The sequence below is a fragment of the Pezoporus flaviventris genome, unplaced genomic scaffold (genome assembly GCF_033815535.1).
Source record: "Pezoporus flaviventris isolate CSIRO_AGI_PZ_B2104156 unplaced genomic scaffold, CSIRO_AGI_Pfla_v1 ptg000086l, whole genome shotgun sequence".
Taxonomy (NCBI): domain Eukaryota; kingdom Metazoa; phylum Chordata; class Aves; order Psittaciformes; family Psittacidae; genus Pezoporus; species Pezoporus flaviventris.
This window is the reverse complement of record NW_026892634.1, coordinates 1,648,192-1,671,067: the sequence shown is the minus strand read 5'-3', so window position 1 is coordinate 1,671,067 and position 22,876 is coordinate 1,648,192. Positions and strand designations below refer to the sequence as shown.

Here is a 22,876-nt window from a genome sequence, read left to right as displayed (position 1 = left end):
ATGTCTGGAGTTAATAAATGCTGTTTTCATTGCAGATTCGGTTCTTTTGGTTCAATTGTAGTTCACGCTATTTTTATTTTTTCTTGTCACTAAGAGTATCTCAAGCACTAAAGAGCTCACGGTTTTCTGTAGTAGATAAAATAGGCTTAAATGCAACATATGTTCATGCCATTATGAAAATAAACTATTCAGTGTTCTTGTGTTGGTAACAACTGTATCAAATTGTGATGACTTTTCTACAGATATGACTCAGCTTCAGTGAAAGTATGCCATCTAATCAAGTGTCCTTTTAATTTATGGTAAATGCCATCTTCTCCATTTCAAATGAACACTTGGGATAGTCTCCTAGACTTCTGCAAGGAAGTCTCTTGCAGACCTGCAGCTTGCATGTATTAACAGTCTCAAAACACTGTGATGGGTTGACCCTGCCTGGATGCCCGGTGCCATCAAAGCCACTGTATCACTCACCTCCCCAGCTGGACAGGGGAGAGAAAATACAACCTAAGGCTCATGGGTCAAGATACAGACCCGAAGAGATCACTCACCAGGTACAAAACAGACTCAACTTGAGGAAATTTATTACCAATCAAATCAGAGTAGGACAGTAAGAAACAAAAATAAATCTTGGAAACACCTTCTCTCCACTCCTCCCTTCTTCTTGGACTTACCTTTACTCTGAAATTGTCTACCTCCTCCCCACGAGTACTTCAGGGTGATGGGGAGAGGGGGTTGTGGTCAGCTCACCACATACTGTTTCTGCCACTCACTCAGGAGGACTTCTCACACTCTGCCCCTGTTCAAGTGTGAGATCCCTCCCACGGAAGACAGTTCTTCATGAAGCTCTCCAACATGAGTCCTTCCCACAGGCTGCAGTTCTTCATGAACTCCAGCGTGGGTACCTCTCACAGCGTGCAGTCCTTCAGGAACAGACTACTCCAGCATGGGTCCCCCACAGGGTCACAAATCCTGCCAGCAAACATGCTCCAGCATGGGTTCCTCTCTCCATGGAGCCATAGGTCCTGCTCCAGCATGGACTTCACACGGCGTCACAGCCTCCTTAAAGCATATCCCTGCTCCAGTGTGGGGTCCTTCACAGGCCGCAGGTGGAGATCTGCTCCACCATGGAGACAGCCTGCCTCACCATGGTCCTTACCACAGGCAAATCTCTGCTCCAGTGCCTGGAGCACCTCTTCCCCTCCTTCTTCACTGGCCTTAGTGTCTGCAGAGCTGTTTCTTCCACATATTCTCACGCCTTTCTCTCGCTGTAATTGCTCAGATTCCTCCACACCCTACAGCCCCCTTTTTAACTGTGTTACCCCCAAGGTGCTACCACCCTCACTGATGGGCTCAGCCTTGGCCAGCAGCGGGTCTGTCCTGGAGCCAGGTGGCACTGGCTCTATGGGACAGAGGGGAAGCTTATGGCAGCTTCTCACAGAAGGCACTCTATAGCCACCCCTCACCTCACTGCCTCTTGCTACCAAAACCTTGCCATGCAAACCCAATATAAACACATTTCTCTTTATCTGCTACTCCACAGCAGCATTTATTCTCTCAGTGAAAAGTCAGCCTAGGATACAGAACTGCCACTGGTGCAGTGGGGCTGGATGATTAATACAAAAATAGAATTCAAGCCACAGAAATTTTTTAGGACAGTGGTGCCATATGTTCTAAGAAATGTAACACCAGATGACGAATACTGCTTTTCACACAATTTATCTTGTACAGTCCTTTCAGGTTCACACCATAGCAGATGCATTTTCTTTACTGTTTTCCATCATTTTGCAACTCCAGCTTCAGAAGCTGGTCCTCAAACTTTTGAATGTCTACTTGATGCTTCATTAGGAACTTTCCGTTTAAATGAAAAACGGGTATGTCATATTTGTATTCATCATACCATGCCGAGTTCTCTGGAAGGGTAATATCCACCTCCTGCAAAATAAACTGCCACAGAAAAAAAGGGTTAGTACCTACTGAACACTGAGAAACAACACCTGCTTTTATTTTTTTGGTAAATGTAAGGCTGTTTTCTTGGTGCTTTTGGATTTATTCTTCCATGTTGTACACAACTACCCATTCTGTGGGTACAAAATCTATGTAGCCACAATCCTTGGCCATGTGTCTGCAAAGGACTCTCTCCCTAGTAGAGGATGATATTCTTGGTCCTGTGTGCAGAGCCATTCTCCTGTGAGCACCAACCACAACAAATGTGAAGCTGGCAACACACTGCTGCTAATTAGCAGAGTGCAAGACCACTTAATGCTTCTGTTAACAGTTTCTTGAAGAAAGAGACCAAAATCTGTTTGAAGAATGGCAAAAAACTACAGTCACATACAGTTCAAATATTTGAAGCCCCACTTACTAACATCCTTCACAAATTATGATCTGCTTTATGAAAATTGAAAAATCCTCTATCAGATAGGCAATAGTGCATACAAAAGCTGTGGTTTTAAAAACTATCGTGACAAAGTGCATATTGGTTTAGTTTGCCGATACTTATTTGAGTAGCATTGTTGCAAAATGCTTTTGGATAATGAGTTTTATTGAAATAAGTGCTGAAATTGTCTTGAAGAGTCACCCATGAAAGCACTGCAAATAAATCCATGCAATTTTCTTTTACAAATAAAGAATCCTGATTAACTGTCCTTTCTATACAGAAAATGTAGGCAATATTGCAATACATTACCCTTCTCTTATATGGTTCAAGCAGTTCTTTTGCTTCGTCACATAGAGGGCATGGTTTCTAAAGAAAAAAAATTCAGACCAACTTAAAGCATACAGTAAACCACACAGATCATTTGTACTGTAAAGTAACATACACTGACAGGAATGATCATTACTGTAAATGTGGGTTCTCCCCCCGTACCACCCTGTCTTAATGCTTTCTAAATTTATTTATCAGTGCAACATGGATAAAACAAAAACTATTCAGCCAAAGAATTCAATTATTTCTTATTTGCTATTATTTTGCTCATGGTGCAAATGAACAGCTTTCAATGGCTTTTCTAAAGGCTGATTCAAGGGCATATTTTGAAAGGTCATGCACAGACCCCTTCTTTTGGTCAGCAGCAATGGATATTCAAAGCTGAAAACAACTGCAGCTACCAGTCTTGACAGAAGAATTTCCCTTGATAGAAGGGGAATGAGGAAGTACTTTCTAATTAGATTGAGTCACTAGGGTCAGTTCAAGTATCTAAAGATGGTGATTCAAGATGACCTGATGGTTGTCTTTGCCTGAAAGGAATTAAGCATGATCCTACAACCTGCAGGAAGAACTGGCAAACAGCTGCAGTGTTTTGACCTGTTACGGGGTCAAAGAAAACATGTCATTTTTAAAAATTCCTTAGTCTTCCACTACAGGAAGCTACTCTACCGCTGACTTCTGCTGGGCATGCATCATGATTAGTAGATTAGTGAGTACATGAAGAAGTAACACATGAAGGCATGCTGCTTCCATGACTGTAATGCCAGAGTCTGGCCTATAATTCACATAGGAAAGCATACAGTGGTGAAGGTGATGGCTCTGTTTCACTGCCACAAAATACCTTCTCTTCCTCCCACTTAAAGTGTTCCTAGGGCTCGTTTAAACATGGAGTCAATCCTCCACATCAGTTTTGTAACATGCCAGGCTCCTAACAGTTAAAGTAGGATATACTTGATTTCCCTAGGTCTGTGAAGAGCTTTCTACTAAAACAGTCTGTAGTGGTTTAAACCCTAGCCAGACAGCTTGTTCACTCACTCCCAGTGAGTGGTGCCGGGCTGAGAGCAATCGAGGCCGCCCCCCTCTCCGGGCTCTCCCCTTCCCCGCTCCTGGAGGAAGTGGAGGAATGGGGAGGAGGATTGAAAGAGTGCAACTCCCATGGGTTGAGACAAGAATAGTTCAGCAACCAATGTACAACACAAATCACCACCACTACCACCAATGACAAGAGAAAATAACAAGGGAAGAGAATACAATACCACCGGCCAAGAAACGAGTCCCACCCAGAAGCCCGTGTCCTTCTGGGTAACTCCCAGTTACCCCCCACCCTTGGCATGACATGCTGTGGTATGGAATACCTCTTTGGCTAGCCTGGGTCAGGCGCCCCGTCTCTGCTTCCTCCCGGCTTCCCCTCCTCCCTGGCAGAGCATGAGCCTCACAAAGTCCTTGGTCAGGGTAAACATCACTTAGCAACAACCGAAAACATCGGTATCACCAGCACTGTTCCCAAGCCGAAAGTCAAAACACAGCACTGCACCAGCTACCACAAAGGAGAAACATGACTGCCACTGCTGAACCCAGGACACAGTCAACTAAAAGCATGTGACAAACTAAGCTGACTCTTAGCAAGGAATACATTTTTACTCCTGGAACTATTTTAAAATCAGACAGTGAACTATGTTAACTAAAAGTGAAATCTGTTCAAAAAGTCCATTTATATTAGTACATAGTTTTCAACAGAACGGTCCAATAGTAGGTTTCTGCCATCACTTGCTTTATGTTAATTTGTAATAGAGCTGCCTAGATAAAGCTGTCTTGGACAACCTTCTCCCTTAGATGTATGTTACAATGGCAGGAGGGACTCCCACTGCTGAGGTAGTAAAAACCCCTTCATTAAGGGACATGCAGTGCTGATAGCTAGATCCATTAGACAATGCACACAGCGGGAGGGACAGTTTTATTTCTACAGATAATTGCCGTTTATGCTGCATACTTAGACTGCAGTTTTGTGGTCACTCTAAGCTGGCACTGATGCTGAAGGAAGCAAACACATCTTCCTGTCACTGCTTCTTTTGTGCTGGCTGTACAGTAGAGCTAGACAGGAGAATTGATGAGTTAACAGCAACCTCCCTCCCCCCCCCCCCCCAAAAGTTGGTGGTTTTTTGAACAAACATTATGAAAGAGGAGGAAATTATTTTAGTTACAACCATCTCCAACAAACATGACCACACTGATGTCAACATTCAGTGCTCTGCATTTCTAGTTACTCTGCTCTCTAAGACTACATAAACCATACAAATGCAGTACAGCCCACCATGTGCCATTCCATCTAAAAGTGCAGAAGAACTCTGCAGGTAATATAGGCTCTTGATAACAGTTCACAAATGACAATTCCTGCCCATCGCTTCTCTTTTATAAACATGTTTAAGAATCCTATCTGCTCATGCCACACACAAACCTTTACCTGCATTTTATTTCTACTAACATTACAGCCAGTAAAGCAAAAAGAGGATAAAGCACAACCTGCTTTTTCCTCATATGCTGCTAACACTGCTTGGATATATTTTCAGTCTCACAGGTGATGCTGAAAGTAAACATGAATGTTTTGAAGAGCCTACTTCTGTCCTGGACAGATTATGCATAACAACTCATCTTTGCTCTCCATTTCAAGAATGAAACATTGGCTGTTAGAAAACAATTTTCAACTAGTAAATAAACTGTAATGTCACTAAGACACAATTATCTTGAAATCTTCATTTACTGGTTGATAATTACTTTCTTGCTACAGTGACAGCAGGACTACGCTGTAAAGCCTAGTGTAAAAGACACCACCAAACTTAAGTGTGTAGTATTAGGATACTACACAAATATGTGGACAAAACGCATAGCAAAGCCCTTTCATGTGGGATTCATATATATCAAAACTGATAAATATGTAGTCTTGCCTAGCTTTATTCTGTAAACAACTTTTACCTTGGTGAATAAAGTCAGCACTGGCTTATTTGCACTGGCGGAACAAAGTGGTCTCCCCAGTGGACTGTACGAATGCCTTGCTAGTTGTAATGTTCTGCTCAGAGCACAGAGCATCATTGTCCTGTTAAGGCAAAAATAAAATCTTTAATTGTTTTGTGGCAAATTATAGCTCATGAAATTTAACGTTAAGATGTGATGTTTCAGTTGCAGTTCTAAAATACACACAATCGGATAATTTCCCCCAGATTTTTATGCTCACAGTATCTACACATTAATCAGAGAAACAGTTTACTATGGAGTGCAGCAGAACTGTTGTGTGGCTCTGGCTCAAAAATGTAGCTCCATTAAAAAAAAAAAAACAAACCCCAACACTGTGTTTTCTTACTGAAATGCCTCTTCCAAATTCCCTAACACAAATGCTGACATAAATGCATTATGCTGTTTCAACTGCATAGATGTCAGTAAAAATTACGATATTAACAAAACGCAAAGTGCTGTGCTTTGAACCTAGTAATCTTGCTGAAGCACTTGACGCATTCTACTTACTCAAATTATTCCATCAAGAAACTAATCTCTACCTAATCAGAACATTAATATAATGCTTTATGCAGTGAAAAAAAAGCTGCAGCCAAGACAATTTAACTTGGTAATATTAAAAGCATGCACATTGCCCCAAGTCCTTCTTGCAACAGCAAATTATTTCTTCAAAGATATTGACAGGCCTGCAATTTCTTTGAGAGAGTTTTAAGTAAACTTAATGTTGAAGCGTGCCATGCTGGAGTCTTGAAGTCATGTATTTATAGTTAACAGTGCTTCCTCCAAGCTTGTGTCTTAATGGGACCTTTACGAGGCATTTTAAGACTGAAAGGCAAAAAACAGAAGCAAAAGGGAGTCTGCACAAACAGCTGGCATCAGAATTTACACTTGGCAAATCAAGTCCCTTCTATATAAAGCCAAACTGCATCTATTTAGTTTCCGTTCAGGCATGACCAGCCAACTGTATCCTGGGTGCATCAAAAGGAGGGTGTCCAGCAGGTTGACAGAGGTGATTCTCCCCCTCTATTTCACACTCATGAGACGCCACCTGCAGTACTGTGTCCAGTTCTGTGGTTCCCAATATAAGAAACATGTGGAGCTGTTAGAGCGAGTCCAGAGGATGGCCGCAAAGATGAACAGAGGGCTAGAACACCTCTCCTGTAAAGACAGGCTGCTGAGAGAGCTTGGCTTGTTCAGTCTGAAGAAGGCTCAGGAGAGACCTTAGAGCAACCCTCCAGTACCTAAAGGGGCCTACAAGAAATCTGGGGCAGGCAGTGGTAGGACAAGGGGGAATGGCTTCAAACTGAAAGAGGCGAGATTTAGATTAGACATTAGGAAGAAATTCTTCACTGTGAGGGTGGTGAGACACTGGCACAGGTTGCCCAGAGAAGTTGTGGCTGCTCCATCCCTCTACCCTCTGGTAAATTTGAGTCCTCTTGATTCCCACCAAAACTTCAGCTGATGGGGAATGAGTAAGACAATATCAGAACCTAAACTTCAAGATCTCACAAAAAGAAATAATGTATCACACTGTCTTACTTCCTTACTAATTCTAAATAATTATAAGCAACACTACCTTTGGAATTCAGGAGCAAATCTCTGCTGACCAGTATTTCTACTAAAGCAAGAGTTTCCAGAGTTATCTTCAGACTGACTGGATGTTTTTTGTAAATAAGTTAAGGAAAACAGAGTCCTGTTGTCAATTTATTCACCTATGTAGAATGATATTAAGGCTACACAGTGATGCCACTTCCAAAAAGACTCAAAGGACTAATCCCAACTCAAAATGACTCCACTCTCCATCCAGGCCCTAGTCATGCTCTGCTCATCCATTAGCATAAAGCAGATTAGGACATTTGGCCCTGAGGGAGGATGAGATACTGTCAGACGGCATCATGTTCCCACAGTACAGATGACACAGCTTGACTTCCCTGAGCTTCTGAAGCCCAGCTGCCAGACAGCATCATTAGGAAGCACTCAGACCTGCTTGCTGAATTTAACCTGGGCTATAGCATGGTGCAACTTCAGCTTTACATGACTGCAACAAAGGCTCTGCCCTCATAGAAGCTTGCTTTTAAATCAGCAGAATTTACTAATCTTATATATTTGGATTAAATAAAAAGGCTGCAGATAAAACCAAATCACAGTGGTTTGGCACAAACACTGAAGGGTGCTAACATAGTGAAGGGTTAAGTATAGTTGCTATTGATCAGGAGGTGAAGAAAGCAAATACCCTATCACTTACTAGGCAAATCTACGGCAGCAGTTCCATTTCTCTGAAGAGCACCCCAGGGCCACACAGGTGTTTAGTGCATACACACTACCATCATGTAAACAAGTGGGTTCCCAACACTGGCCTGTTCTAAGCTGAGCAACATTTCTGGAATGCAGAGCTCCAACCTCAGAGGTCACCTCCATGCTGGTTTCATTGCTGAGAGAAAGAAATTGTCCCACTGACACCCTTTAGGCATTCACATCCAGCTCACATCTGTATCATATGTATCTTTTGTTATGAAAAAACTAAACTGCTAAAAGCACACACAAAATCTTTCGATGTAGTTGTTCTGGAGCTCAATTTAACCTATCCCCCAGTAATTGTAACAATTTCTTTGCAGAACAAATTTAATACGTAAACGTAAAAAAGGATGCTTGTGAACTTCAGAACTTACCCTTCCCTACACTACAGTGATACAGAATGATTTAATAAATGATGCTTGCAAGTCTGGACGTTTCCCATGCTGTATTTTGCAAAGCCAAATTGGACTAATTTCCTGTTAATAGAATTTCCATCACTTAATAAATCCTCATCTGCTGGAAAAACATGATGTGACACTAAAAGTAGCCATTATTTAGATAATTACCTGCATAAACCTCATCTTAACATCAATCAAGGAATGACAAGCATGGCTGATTTCCTCTCCAACTATGTAAATTTTAATGATGCTACATGCTCTTAAATAATCTCATCTTCAAGACACCAATACATTCTTGCTCTGTGGTTCTGAATGTTTTATATGCATAATTACCAACATATTTGGACAGGATTATGTTGTGTTTTCCATGGATCTGTATACATATACACAAACATGAAATTATTATAAACTTGCAGGCATTTGTCTGCATATACTTTACATTCATGTAGCATTTGATTTTGGAACCCTAACCTGGGTTTGGCAGAATATGGGGATCACATGGACATATCACACCTCTTTCTGCAAGTAACACATCAGGAACGTGGAAAATATGACATTGAAAATGTCCTAGGCATTTTCTACCTATTTATCTTAAAGAAACCTTGTGTCTATTAAACTGACTCCTATCCGCCATTTAATCCTAGGTGTAGTCTGACAAAAGAGTATCAAGTGAAAGACAGTGGGGGAAAGTAAACAGATGCAAATACAAGAACACTTCCTGAGGACCCAAGTTAGTGGTGGTTTAAAGCAGCCTTATTTTGTTGTCCCTCATTCAAAACCATCTTTGGTCTTCAAGGAAAGCAAACCTGCTAGGAGTCTCCTGTTGCCAGTTTGATTCCTTACCAGAGAAAAGCTGAACATGAAAACACGCTGACATAGCAGGAGACCAAGGAGCACGTGTGAGAGCTGTTGAGATTCCACCTAGGCTTTTACCCCACCAGCTGTTCAGAGAAGGTGTGCAAAATACAGGAAAATCCTGAACTTCTTTTTGCAAACACATTTAACTCCTCAGGTCTTTAGGGAAGAATCAGGTTTTTACATCAACTCAAAATTCAAAAATGTCATGAGTAATATACCTGTTTCCGTGAGGCGTTGCTGTCTATGAATTGATACATATTTCTAGGCATTTTCTGCTCCAAACTACTTACTATAGTAAACAAGGGGTAAATGTCACAAACCCACTGTGCTCCATCCCAGAAAAGATTAAAAGTATGATTTCATGCTAGTGTGCAAAGAATTTGGTTTAGTGATCCCTCCAGTGGTATTCACTCTAGACTCTGGTCCGAGACCTGTACTCCAAATTTCATAACTAAAACCCACTCAACAGGCTGCTGTAATGGCCACGAGCCTATTTCTTAAGCCTGAAGAATCCATGTATACAAGGGACCATTACCATACAGTGGAATTATAATAGTTTAAAAGCCTATTTTAAGCATCTCCACCTGAAAACCTTCCAGCCGAGTGATCCATTACCTCCCACAGCCAATTTCACCAGCTGGGTGAAAAGTGCACCCAGCGGTCTTCTCTTCATCACCTCCTGTAATGGGAAAGCCCCCTTTCTCTTGGTGGCATTTTCTAAAGCAATAATGCCCTCTACAGACAGAGTCACAGCCCATTAAAAAAAACGAGACTCCAAGTCTTACCCGCTTCGCGGCCCAAAGATCGCACCGCACCTCACCGCACCTCACCGCACCTCACCGCACCTCACCGCACCTCACCGCACCTCACCGCACCTCACCGCACCTCACCGCACCTCACCGCACCTCACCGCACCTCACCGCACCTCACCCGGCTCTCTGCTCTCGGCCTTCTCCGGCCCGCTACCGGCGAGAAGCCCCGGCCCAACATAAGGCCCGCGACCGTCGCGCCTGCGCCGAGGAGGCCCCTGCGGCCACTGCCTAGGACCGCGGCCTGGCGTGGCCTGGCCCGGCCCGCCGCACCAGCCTGCGCTAACCCGGGCGTCGGCAGCAGTTTGCGGCAAGAGTCGGGGCTGCGAGCACCCACCTCTCGCGGGGCCACGGCGTGGGCTTCCGGTGGCACCGATGAGGAACGAAGGCGTAGCCTCGGCGGGCCCGCCTGCCTCCCGCCACTGCCGCGCCCCCTGCTGGTGGCCTGCCCGCGGCGCCCGCCGCCTCCCTTCAGCAGCGGGCCCGTCCCCAGCCCGCCTCTGCCCCCAAGCCTCCTGGCGCCCCTTCCAAAGGGGCATTGTCAGCTGCCCCTAGCCCTCCGTCTTCCCAGGTGTACCTCCTTTCCGTCAGAGGCAGCCCTGCATGAGTGTCGCCGGCGGGAGGCGGTTGCTCTGGCTCCTGCGGGTGTCCCCCCGGGGCCGCAGGAGCCCCTGCAGCTGGCCCCGGCTTTCTAGGAGCTGGGAGCTCCGCTATAACTGGGCGCCCCTTCCTTCAGCGGCGGAGAGGGTTTCTGGCTTGCAGCCTCCAAGCCGTGCCGCCCTGAGCTACCCTGCTTCTCGTACTCCCTGCCCTCCGCTGTGTATCAAACAGTACCGATCTGCCTCACCATGTTCTTCTCCATCCCGGACGGGTGTGCAGGACCACGATTTTGGCCACCCACTCAGGCTGACAAAGGAGTTATCTCCAGACATATGTAGGCAAACCCTGCCTACCTGTTAGTGTGCAGCATTAAAGCACAATGGGTCACAACAATGAAAGCACACAGGGATCATAAGGGAAAATATGGGGAAAATACACTGCGAAATTATAGGCAACAAAGGTAGAAAGGCAGAAATTTCTCCAAAGCAAAGCACCAGTTGTTCAGTTCTTTTGCTCATGATGCTTCTGTTGACTTCAAATGGAGTAAGTGGGCTTTAACTTAATTTCTTTCCTTTGAAATTGCAATAAGTTTAACGTAATAGAAGAAAGTAATGGACCTAGATTGTCTTTTTGACAGTATGTATTTCAGTTTTAGTGAGACTTTCCACTTCCCTGTGATTCAAGCAGCAGCAATGTAGATAAAATTGATTTTTATTGAAGACATTATATGTTGCTTTTTAAATTTTTACATTTTAAAATTCAGTGCAGGCAGCAAGTATAGTCATAATTGAGTGTAACACTGGGCAAAAGAGTGGGAGACTGCAGACATCCGTTTCAAACATGATCCTCTGCTATTTTCATTAACAGCTTGAGGCATTACACAGTATATGAGCTAAGCAAATTAGTGGGTGATGTGAAGCTGGGCTCAAACAATAAGATTTTGAGGCATATGGATAAATCCAAATTAAATATATTAATAAATCCAAATTAAAGAGGCTGAAATTAACATAATGGGATTCAATAAAAGCAGGAAAAGTACTGATTTAAAGAAGTTACCAAGTTGACAGTCTTAGGGAAGAGCTCTTTCCATGCTGAAATGAATAGCCACGTTCTTGTCTGAAACTCTGATTTGTCCCTTCCATTGTGACAGACATTTGGCCACAGGAGAGAGTCCCTGCTTAAAGAAGCGTGTAGTGTGCCCCTCTTTGCTCTTGATACTCTGTTTGACTACTGTGCAATGTTTTAGTTGTTAACTGTGTTCATTTTCCTTTCTCCAGAAAAGAGAAAAGAAAGGTTATTATTTTTTTAAATAAAACCCAGCAAGCATTCGCTGCTGGGGAATGAAAGCTGTAGGCTCATGTTCTTTTAGTTGCTGCATTTCCATCAGGATTTTGGTTGTTCTTTTGATTTTAGTTGTGCTTTTGTAGTTGTTCTTAGGCTTAGAGTGCGAGACAAATCTTCTGGGGTATAGTCCCAAGCCAGCTTCACCTCTTCATCTGTGCTTTTAGAAGTACAGCAGCATGTAGTAGGAAGGCCCTCCAGGAGAGCAGTCTTACCCTGCTGACATGATGAATCTAATTAACTAGCAGACTAAACTAACACAAGGATTAGTCAGCTCTGGATCCTACTGACTCATTTTCAACTACTATCTTAATCCCTTCTGTTGAACAGAGATGTAATGGTGGCAGTTGACACTGCTCATTTTGGTATCAAAATCAGAAAATCCAGTATCAAACTGGCTTTTGGCATTGGTATACACTAGACCTGTCAAGCCTCACACGAAGGAATCACTGAACTGGATCCCACCTGGCTTTTAATTTCTGAGAAGGGTTTGAAGGAAAACATTTAGGGAGTGAGCAATTTCAGCAGAGGCTGGTTGAAAAGCAGTGGTAAGTAAAGAAATAAGCATGTTCAAAATTAGTTTTCTCACTCTTACTCCAAAAACTAGTCTAGCCCACTCTGGGATATCCATCCAGCATTTCCAAAGGAAGCTAGAGGAGATAGGCACACGGTCCCCAAGCTGTTAACTTTATTCAAACAGAATTGCTGCTGAAGTTAAGTGGTGTTCTGGCCATGTTTCTTTCCTGATTCCAATGTGATTGTCATGTTACTTAACCCAGTTCAATTACTAACCAAACAACTAGAAGGCTTTGCTGAGGTAACTGTTCAAAATGGCATTCATTTGACTGTTTACTGTTTGCAAGAGAGAAATATTTTTCAAGAGCTTTCAGTCTTTCATGTTTCTGTGTTTGGGTCTATCTGGTGCTGGCAGGTTTCACCCTTAAACCAGGTTGTTTATAATCTGGGATAAATATGGGGGGGGAAGCCAGGGTTCCTTACACTACAAACTTCTGTAACAAGTATTACTTGTTTAAAATGCTTTGTAGTTGACCAGATTCGCTTTGGTAGCATTGGTACAGCATTGTGGATATTTCAGCACAAAACTACCTTTGGTTTTAATACATTACTTATGTGATGAATCTTTTTTAATGTTCATAGCAATTTGAGGAGGAAAATATAATATTACAGACGCAGAAAGAATTATTACCTTAGAACACATGACACTACTGCTGTGCTGAGGATAAGATGAATTGCTGTAAATTTTCCTGTTTAAAAAATATCTGAAAGTAACACAAATCCACTGTATTTTTCATTCTGGCACACAGGATATGCTTTAAATAGCAAGAGCAGTTAGGACTCAATGGCTAAATTTGCTGCATAGACATCCTGCTGTAGTGCACAAGTCTTCCTGTCTTTTTTTGAACATATCTTAAATGAAGTATGGGAATGTTTACACAATTTTGGACTAAAAAGAATATATGTTGTGATGAATTGCTGTTCCAAATAGCCTTCAAATAGGTTCTTTTCCAGATTTCTTTGTTATTTCCCTGGTATTTTGACTTACTGTACTGTTTCTCATTTTTGTATCTGGTGTATATCACAATATGCTTTTAATTACCTTGTATGTTTTATTTGGACATTGAACAAATACTGTATTTTAAATGCTGCATAACACTATTAAAATATTAATTCTCTATTCCTCTCTTCAATCTATAGGTAGTAAAACAATAAAATAGAATAGTCTCAGTTCATCTCCATCAAATATTGGCCCAACATTTTCCTCCTCTTGATATTAACATACTTAAAAAGCCCTTTTTTGTCTGACACAAGACTGGCCAGTTTCAACACTAGTTGAGTGCTGGTCTTTTGTCTCTCTTTGGGGCCTGTCAGCAGCTCTTATTGCCAAACCCAGCAGCTGCCTTCTATCCTTGCATGGCCAGCTTGGCTGCAGAGGGATCATGGAGCAGTGTATAGGAGGAGAGCAAGGGGCCTTGGGGAGCACGGAGAAGATGCGCTGCTGTTTCTGTGAGGTTCACGTGCAGCACAGAGTAGTGCTGGAGGAATCCTGCAGAGATTATTCAGTGCGGAGGGGTGGTGGTGGCAGTGAGGGGTGCTGGAGAACTGGTGGTACCCATCTGTCCAAGATGGGAACTTTCCAAGTGAAGGAGAAGAAATGTCGGTGCCAAGACTGGATGTGGGAGAGTGGGAAGAAAGCCTGTGCCCAAGGGCAGCAGCACATCTTTCCTTCTTGGCTCACATCCCTGTAGCACCTGAGTGAGGGGAAAGAGGGCCCAGAAAGATGAAACAAGGTGACCAATGGCACTCATATCAGTGCAGAGAGAACAAGAGGAAATGATTTCAAGTTGCACAAGGGGAGGTTTAGATTATAGGAAAAATGTCTTTACTGAAAGGATTATCAAACATTGGAACAGGCTGCCTAAAGGAGGGAGTAATTCTGTATGGGTGAAATGTGGGTTTCTGAATGCTCAAGTAACTTAAATATGAAAAAGCTAAAAACCTGAAAAAAGAAAGAAAAAAAAATCAGTATCACAGATTCAATAACTTACGTAAGGAGTGGAGGAACATCAGGAAAAAAAGAAGTAAATTTGGTTCTAAGAATAAAACAATTTCTTGTAATAAGGTGTAACTGCAAGGTATGGCTCTTAGGGATCTTAGCCTGAGGCAAAGCTCCTTGAGGCATATGCTAAAAAAAAACACAGTGTGCCTCTTTAAATGATGAATGTCAGTTGAAGCGCATTTTCATTTGTCTAAATGGACTACACAAGCGAGAGGACAGCCTGCCTATGAAGTTTCACTGTCTGTTAGCCCAGTGATCATCTGAACATTAGATGTACTGACACATAAATGACATACTGTGTAATTGTGGTTTGGATGGTACTTTGACCTTATATCTAATAATTTTTCTTGGAACATTGCTGTGATGACTATTAACTGCACACTAAGTACCAATAGAGCACTTAGAAATAAATGTCATTGTTTCTTTTCTCTTTAAAAAGCTTTGGGTCAGACCATTCCTTTGCATGCAGCACGGGAAATAATTGTACATTTCTTTGAAGTGCTAAAAAAGAGTTGAGTATGTTTGCGTCTAACAACCTTTTTAATAGTATCATTTCCTTTACATAAATTCTATCTCAGTGGAGAGTATTTGTAGGAAGATAGATGTTTATATGGGAGCTAGGATAAGTACTAGCCTTATCTTCAAACAAATGTTAAGGCCACTCTGATAAACAGTAGTTGCAAATATCTTACTCCCCTCATCTCTGAGATCATACAGAAGAATAACAAGACAGTGAAATAAGGTATACAATTTTGGTCCACATGTCTTCAGTAAATTATATGAAGTTTCAGAAGTAATTTTTCTAACCAAAATTTTCTCATCATATATTATGCCTTTGATTGCAGCTAAATGGCATGTGAACGAGTAGCATTTGTTTGGCATTATAAAGTGAATAGCAGAGATTTTGGTTTACTTGTGCACTGATTCAGAGAAAACTCCAGGAACAAACTTGCCAACAAAGTTTTCAAGCTGACAAGCAGGTATTCTTTATTGCGGTGCCGCGAGACACTGGGGATGGCTCCTCCTAATGTGTGTCTCTCCCTGCTTCCTCCTTCACTCCCGTCCACATTTATTCAACAACCCCTCAGTCCCGTCTGTCAACATGTCTGTTCCCACTTCTTTGCCTGCCCCAGCACCTATCCCGTGCTCAAACACAGGAGCTGCCCGAGCTCCCCTACTTTCCCCCTTGGTTTTCCCTTTTTTTTTTTTCTTACAGCTGCTCACCCTGCTCTGCAGGGGCTGCAGATGCCTGCCTCTGCAACAGCACTTATGGTTTAACCCCTTCGTAACTCTGAACGTGAATGTGCCGCTTGTTGCCAGTGACAGCAATCTCTTCCTCCTTATCAATATCAAATAGGACGGATACAGAAGCTGCTTCTCTCGGAGGTACCTGTGATACATACTTTTCCAACCTATCTTCCTGATTACTGTTTTTTTTTTAACTTTAAACATCTTTCCCCAATATCACAGGCTGAACAACATCTCTCCATCTTAACTTTCAGCTTTTCCCTGTCCTTTTCCAAAGCCAAAATTAAGGAATCTGGCGGAGCTATATTAATTTTGCATTCAGTCTGTCACTCCGTGTGGTTTCTTAAAGTGAAAAACATATCTGCATACATTACTTCATCCCATTTTCCTTGCCCCCTCAAAACAACATTAATTGTAACAATGTATTATAGTATATTACTATATTAATGTATTATCTGGGAGTATGGGCATCTGAAATTCCAGGTAAGGTGAAAAATGCTTTGCCTGTTAAAGTGGAAATAAAAAGGGGGGGAGCCTGCCCAATTAGAGTAAAACAATACCCCTTAAAATCAGAAGATCAAAGGGAATCAAAAATCACTGATAAATTTTAAAATAAAGATTATTAATTGAATGTGAATTGGAATCTAATACTCCTATCTGGACAGTAAAGAAATATGCTGGGAGAAGTTGCAGATTGGTTCAAGATCTCAGAGCATATGCCCATACTCCCAGATATACCTGATTAAGGATTTCTTCTATTTCAGGGGAGTCCTCCTTTTTGCTTTTCTGTTGAATTAAAAATAAACTCAAAACTGCAATTAATTGATTGGGTTTTTTAACTCTAAATTCCATTTTGCCTTCTTTAAATGTTGCTTCTTGCCCTAATAAAGATTTTAGAGAATTTGGCATGCATAAAAATTTATGCATTCCTATTTGTTTTCCCAATTTGTACTTTAAGGGTTTCAGAAAGAAGGCAGAAATAATAGCTTTAATGAGAGCCCTGGAATTGGCTAAAGATAAAAGGATAAATATTTGGACTGATTCTAAATACTCATTTGGTGTGGTACATGCACATGGTGCTATCTGGAAAGAACGAGGACTTTTGAACACACAAGGGAAACAGATTAAACATGCTACAGAAATTCTACAGCTACTGGAAACTGTTCAGCTACTGGAAATTGTTCAGCTACCTGAAGAAGTAGCTATTATGTATTGCAAAACACATCAGTACATTCATATCTTTTTCCTAGAAATGTCTTCCAGTGTTTTACATGGATTTGCTTCTTAAGACCAAAAGATCCTCTCCTTTTATCATGCTGCAGCACCATGGATTGAAAAAAACATTTGGAGTTTGAAAGAAAATGAGAAAAAAGAAGACTGAATGTGAGGCTCTGGTATCCTTCTCTCAGCTATCAAATGAAAAAGAGAGGTTCTTTATCAGGGTAATGATGTATTTAGTGATGATGTACTATCTAATACACAATGTATTGCTTTTATTTCCTTCCTCTTGATACTGGTTTCTAAAGGAAGTGGATCTCCTCATACATTTACACTGTTAATAAAATATATAGTTACTGTCATGCAAAGGCTGATTTCTGTCGTTACTCCAGTCACTTCAGAATCAAACACAACAAAGTCATATTTTGTCCATCTCCTAAAAAGCTAAAAAGAAATGTTAGAAAGCGTTAAAATTCTTCCCTATTTTGAATTCTGTTTGAGTAAAAAAGTAAAACAGTGGCCTTATAGTTGAAATTATAATTATTTTAAATCTATCTGATTAAAAACTGTATGCAGCACACAAGTTCTATTCACAGAAGTTTTTCAAGGATATTTTGTTTCTTAACTACTGTTGCCTTTGCTGCACAGTAAATAATTGACTCACTAATAGCATAACCTGTATTATAACCCATCCCCTCTGATGCCATGGACTTTTCTAGAGAGGTTTTTTTGTGTGAATTGGTAGCAGTAGCAATGTTCAGTTTTGTGTTGATTTAAAATCAATTAAAAACTGACCACAAACTTAAAACTGCATGATATAAAGGACCAATATGGAGTTTGATACAGAAAAAAATTCATCCAAGGTGTACTTCATTTTGTAATAAAATTACTGAATCATACAAACTGCAGTCACTAAGACACCATGCAGCTGTCACAAGATCACGATCCTTAGGAGGGGATGGATGTACTCTCACTATTCCATTTATGCTTGTCAAGACGAGACAAATCCCCTCCCAAAGTGCTTCAACATTTAATCCATGGATGTGTCACTCAGTCTTGTCTGCACCATGGAGCCGTGGCTCTGTTCCAGCTCCACACATGCTGCCTTCCTGTGAGGCTACTGGGTTTTGGCATGCCATTAAGCTAAACTGAGCCACAGCAGCAGCAAGTATTGGCACACTGGTGTCTATACTATTTTGTTAGCTTGCACCCTTCAACTTTTCAGTGAACTAAAAATCTAGGACTTTTCTGAATAATGCTAAGTATGTGCAGGTGAGTACATAAGCTAGGGAGTGTGCAGTCCTTTGTTTTCAAATGAAGTAATGGGAACAAACCATTTATTTGTGTGTTTTAGCTGCAAAAGGGCCTTGCAGGTCCAGGGATGTGACAAACATAGTTTTTATAGTAAAAGTTTTTGCTTTCAACACCAAGATGGAAGACAATCAAAAGAAAAAGTGTCCAACATCAAAATCCATATTGATCCTGTCTCCTCAATAGGACTATTCCAAGGCATGAGAATGGTTACATTACGGATTTACTGTTCTTTTCTTAAATAGATACCTAAAGGCATGGAAAAGTGTCTCATCATCCTATGCTGGGCCCTTTACTTGGCCTTTCTTCTGTAAAATCTGGGTGGGGCTTTTTTGGCAGTTGTTTTAGTGTGCTAAGATCTCAGGGTGATGATGCCTTGTTGCAGAAATCTGGGGGACCATTAACGTATTGTTGTCAGATCAGGGAGACTAGAAATAGAGAAGCTAGCTTCAAGGTTCATGGACATTTCTGTCTTTTGGCATGTCTGCACAGTAACAGTTTCCTTAGCCTAAGGATGCCCAGACAAGCTTTAGACGTGCTGTTTGGCTCTGGTAGCAGACTAGCATGAGTTCAGCCCATTCTGGTTTCTTCTGTTTCTTGACTTTGGAGACAGCCATACAGATAGACTCTATTATCTATTGGAATGCTGAGATGAAAAGGCTTTTGGTTTCATGCTCTGCAACATAATGTGATCTAACTGAACATGACGTTACTATGATTCTTTTCGTAGACAAGGTCTCTTTCTGTGTAAAGCTTGTTTTACCAAAAATGTGTTAAGCGATATGATATTCATTGTCTAGACATCTCAAGGATTTGGTTTGATGGCAGCAAAAATCAGTTACATTATGCGGTTTGGATCACTGAGTTGATTTGATCTCAAACAATATTTAAAGCTAAAATTCCAATAATGAGTATCTCCCTAGCATGCAGGGCAGTATTGCCTCTGATACTACAGACAGACACATGATGGGCTAATTACACCTTGGGTTTTGCTGTAATTATGATCCCATGGCACAAAAATTGTAAGGTAACAGTGATGGTGACATCTGATTATTGCTGCTGATGTAAAGCTTCTCATTGTGCTTTATCAGCTGCCCTGGGATATTCACAAAATGTATAGCCAGAAAGGATAGCAGCTTTATTTCAGCACCATTGCCCAGTTAAAGCAATTCCGTGTTAATCTGTGCACAGATACTCTCAAATATGAGCTTTTTGTTCTATTCCTAATCAAATGCAGAGATATCAAAATGCCCTATCCTTTCTGTTTGATTTAATTTTAACAGTATTTCTGAGATTCCATTCAGTACTTTCTTTGAACTGTTAGCTTAAACTGCAGATCCTACAGCTTAAAAAGACAGTACGCGTATACTCAGCGTGGGCTTTTTGTCTGATCTACACAAAAGTCAAGATTTCATCCCAAAGTATTTAGCAAAAGTATGTACTTTTCAGTAGGCATTAGAGAGAATGGGAGAAAGAATTTATTGTTTTCTAATCACTCCTTCAGCATTGGGCAGTTCAACTTCTAAGCAACTTGTGTGTTTATGCAAGTGTGCATGCATTAGCAAGTTGAAAATAGGTAAAGGAGGAAGGTTTCCACTGGCTTTGCCTTGTTTTCTCAACAACTTGTTTCTCTGAGAGTGATCCTCCAACACAGATTCAGCAACTGTTTTAACCTGAAAGTTCTTTATTCTGGACCTCTCTCTACAGTCCAAATGAAAATGCAGCTAGTTTAGTACTTTTTGTTTGTCTGTTTGTCTAGTTGTTTGTTCGGCTGAGGTAAAACAACTCTGGTTCTTCACTGCCACCTTTTTTTCTCTGTCTCTTGTGGAATGTCACCATATTGTGCGTTGTTCAGGGTGATAACTGAGCAAACTCTTCAACTCAGACCTCTCTCTCTGTTGTTACTTCTCTCATCTATCTAGCTCTTCTCATACAGTATCTCTAATCTATGGTCTTTCCTATTTATTTATGGAGCTAAGATTCTTGTCTGAGATCCCAGTTTACAGCTTTGTTGCTGCAAAAGCCTTTCTTTGTCCTTGAGAAGAGGAAGAATGAAGTCTTGCTTCCTATGCGTATATTCTCTATGTATATAAAATGTCCTCTGTCTATTATTTTCATAATGCCACCTGTATGGTTTTGTTCAGCCCAACTTTGCTCAAGACAATGGTGGAGTTAACACTTTCTGCAGAACAGCCTATGTGTTGGAAACAACTATTTTCATTATTTCAGAAACTAACTGGACACATGATATATTGTCAGCTTTATGGAAAAATATAGCTATATAAACAGAAATAGGAAGAGTTCTGAAAACTGTTTTGTGAAAGAAGATATTCTGGTTATAACACTCCAACTCTTTGAGCAAGGGTTTTCATCACTGTTACTTGTGCCTAAAGTGCCTTCAGCCATTTGCTGTCTTCTCTTTGGACCAGCTGTGGATAGTCTGAACTTCAGCTTACTTGCTGGTCCCATGAATACCATGAGTATTGCTCTAACACTGCTTATTAGAGAATAGATGGCATTGTGTTACTTTGTTCTTCTACTGAAATGAGACTATTTGCATAAAAAGTGTTTGTAAACAAAGTCTTTTGTACAACTTCAAAAGGGTTACATATTTTTTCCTATTGAGAGCTGCAGGACCTACTTACTACAACTTCAGAATTTGCACAGTAGCTTTATAATGGTTTTTATATGTCAAATCTATTTACAGGTCAGTCTGCCATGCAGATGATCTTGTGAAAGGTAATTTTGCAGTATAAGATAAAATAATCTGTTGCTGAGACAAATTAATTATATACTTCAGTTTGTATAGGCAATGTAGCAGAAGTTTGTAGCTGTCTCATAATTTTCCTTTCATGTTAAGCCTTCTCACCCTGACATTTGATCAGCAAATATTTGTGTCCTTGCCAAAGTAGCATAAAGTAGCCTAAGCAGAAGTGAAAGTTTAAATGCATTTGCAAACCTGATGAACTATCCAGTGCTTGATCCTTTTGAAATTATTATATAGAAAAAGATATGCCTAAAAATGTTTTGATATCATAAGGCTTTAAAGTAAGTTCAGGACAACATTTTAGTCAGTTTTACTCTATTCCCAGCTTTTCTGCAATCTTTTAATTCAAACTCTTATTACAATCTTCAGAAATTACACTGGCTGCATTGAGACACCCAATGTTCATGAGGAGCTTGTGGATATCTCACGTTGCAGCTGATGATTATCCATTACTGATTAAAACCCCCACTTGCTGTGTCACAAAGAAGAATTCCTGAATTCTGTGGAGCTACTGGAGGTTTTCAAGAGTGATTTCCACAATGCATTCAACAGACTGCCTGAAAATCAGATCAGTTTGAAACTAGGACATTCTAAATCAGTTATTTTTTTTTTTTTCTTTTTTCCTTGAGTTTGGGGTTTTTTTGGGTTTGTTTTTTTTTTTCTACTCATTTGTTTCCTTTTTTTGTTTTTTTTTGTTTGTTTGTTTTTTGTTTTTTTTTCTAATCATTTGTTTGGTGGTTTTACTGTATGGTGAGAATTACCACATATACTCTAAAAATCTAAGAAGTGAGCCTAAGTGCTATGAAAACTTGCTGTTTTAAATCTGGATGCTAAATCTATTGAATATCATACCATATGTACTAAATAAAAAAGAATAAATTACCTACAGTTCACTCTTTCTTAGTGATACTTTGATCTTGTCTGCTAATACAGTAAGCACTCCAGTGGCATAAATTTTCAAAGTGGCTGTTCTTCCTTATTACTTTCAATAGTGAAATGGTGTGCACACAGGAACTCTAATAGGTTATTTTTTTTTATTATTATTAGTAGTAGTACTCTATCATCTAGCAGCCTTGGAGGTCTGGGTAACTTTATACCATGATATATAGGAAATACTGTATTATTTTTTATTTTGCTTGCTGTTGGGTTTGTATTGCTATGCAAAATGCAGATGTCTGGTTTCCATTCATAAATTGCAACATCAAAAATAGTTCTTCTTAGCTAAGAACTAAGACAAAAAGTGTAAACAGAAATTAATAAATCAAAATTTACAGTGAGCCAAAGTAGGATAGTTTTCTGTTTGTTATGCTTCTACAGCAGCTGATGGAGAAAGAAGAAGCAAGGCAGCTACTAAAATCCTGGATAATCTGTTAATTCTTGAGGATTATCACAGCAAGCTATTACAAAGTCAGCATATCTTTCATCAGGGACTTCAGCACTTTGGGGTTAGTAAAAGAAGCAGTTCCAAAGCATTATAGTTTTTTAACAAAGTACTTAAAACTTTCCTTACAAAGCAAAAGAATCAATAATTTCTATTGATCAAGGAGAGCTAATTTCTGCCAAGGCCATTTCATTATGGATTTTAAATCAATCAGTGCAGACCAGTCTTTCTTGAAGCAAGCACTGAAAAGAGCCATTAACTACTTAAACTCATATACTTCACAGGTACAAAAGGAGTAGATTGCCAGAAGGCATTTGCAGCTGAAGAATGAGACAGATTTTAAATTAGTGAGAAGTCTGTGCATA

The 22,876-nt window shown here is 40.6% G+C and overlaps 1 protein-coding gene across 1 annotated transcript; it reads right to left on the bottom strand.

The window, feature by feature from the left end:
- Window positions 1-1,735: 1,735 nt before the first annotated feature.
- CUNH5orf63 (chromosome unknown C5orf63 homolog) lies at window positions 1,736-9,932 on the bottom strand. Its single transcript, XM_061475635.1, has 4 exons — window positions 9,843-9,932; window positions 5,672-5,792; window positions 2,684-2,740; window positions 1,736-1,941 (listed from the first exon to the last, which is right to left on the bottom strand). The coding sequence occupies exons 1-4, from the start codon at window positions 9,929-9,931 to the stop codon at window positions 1,762-1,764; spliced, it is 447 nt and encodes a 148-aa protein (XP_061331619.1). The 5' UTR covers window position 9,932; the 3' UTR covers window positions 1,736-1,761.
- Window positions 9,933-22,876: the final 12,944 nt, after the last annotated feature.

Excerpts from the sequence above, each read along its gene's own strand:
- CUNH5orf63 (XM_061475635.1), bottom strand. The coding sequence starts at position 9,931 with ATGAAGAGAAGACCGCTGGGTGCACTTTTCACCCAGCTGGTGAAATTG. Across the intron at positions 5,793-9,842 it reads CTCGGCTGGAAGGTTTTCAG|GACAATGATGCTCTGTGCTC; the intron begins GTGGAGATGCTT and ends TTGCCTTAACAG. Across the intron at positions 1,942-2,683 it reads TTGAACCATATAAGAGAAGG|TTTATTTTGCAGGAGGTGGA; the intron begins GTAATGTATTGC and ends TTTCTGTGGCAG.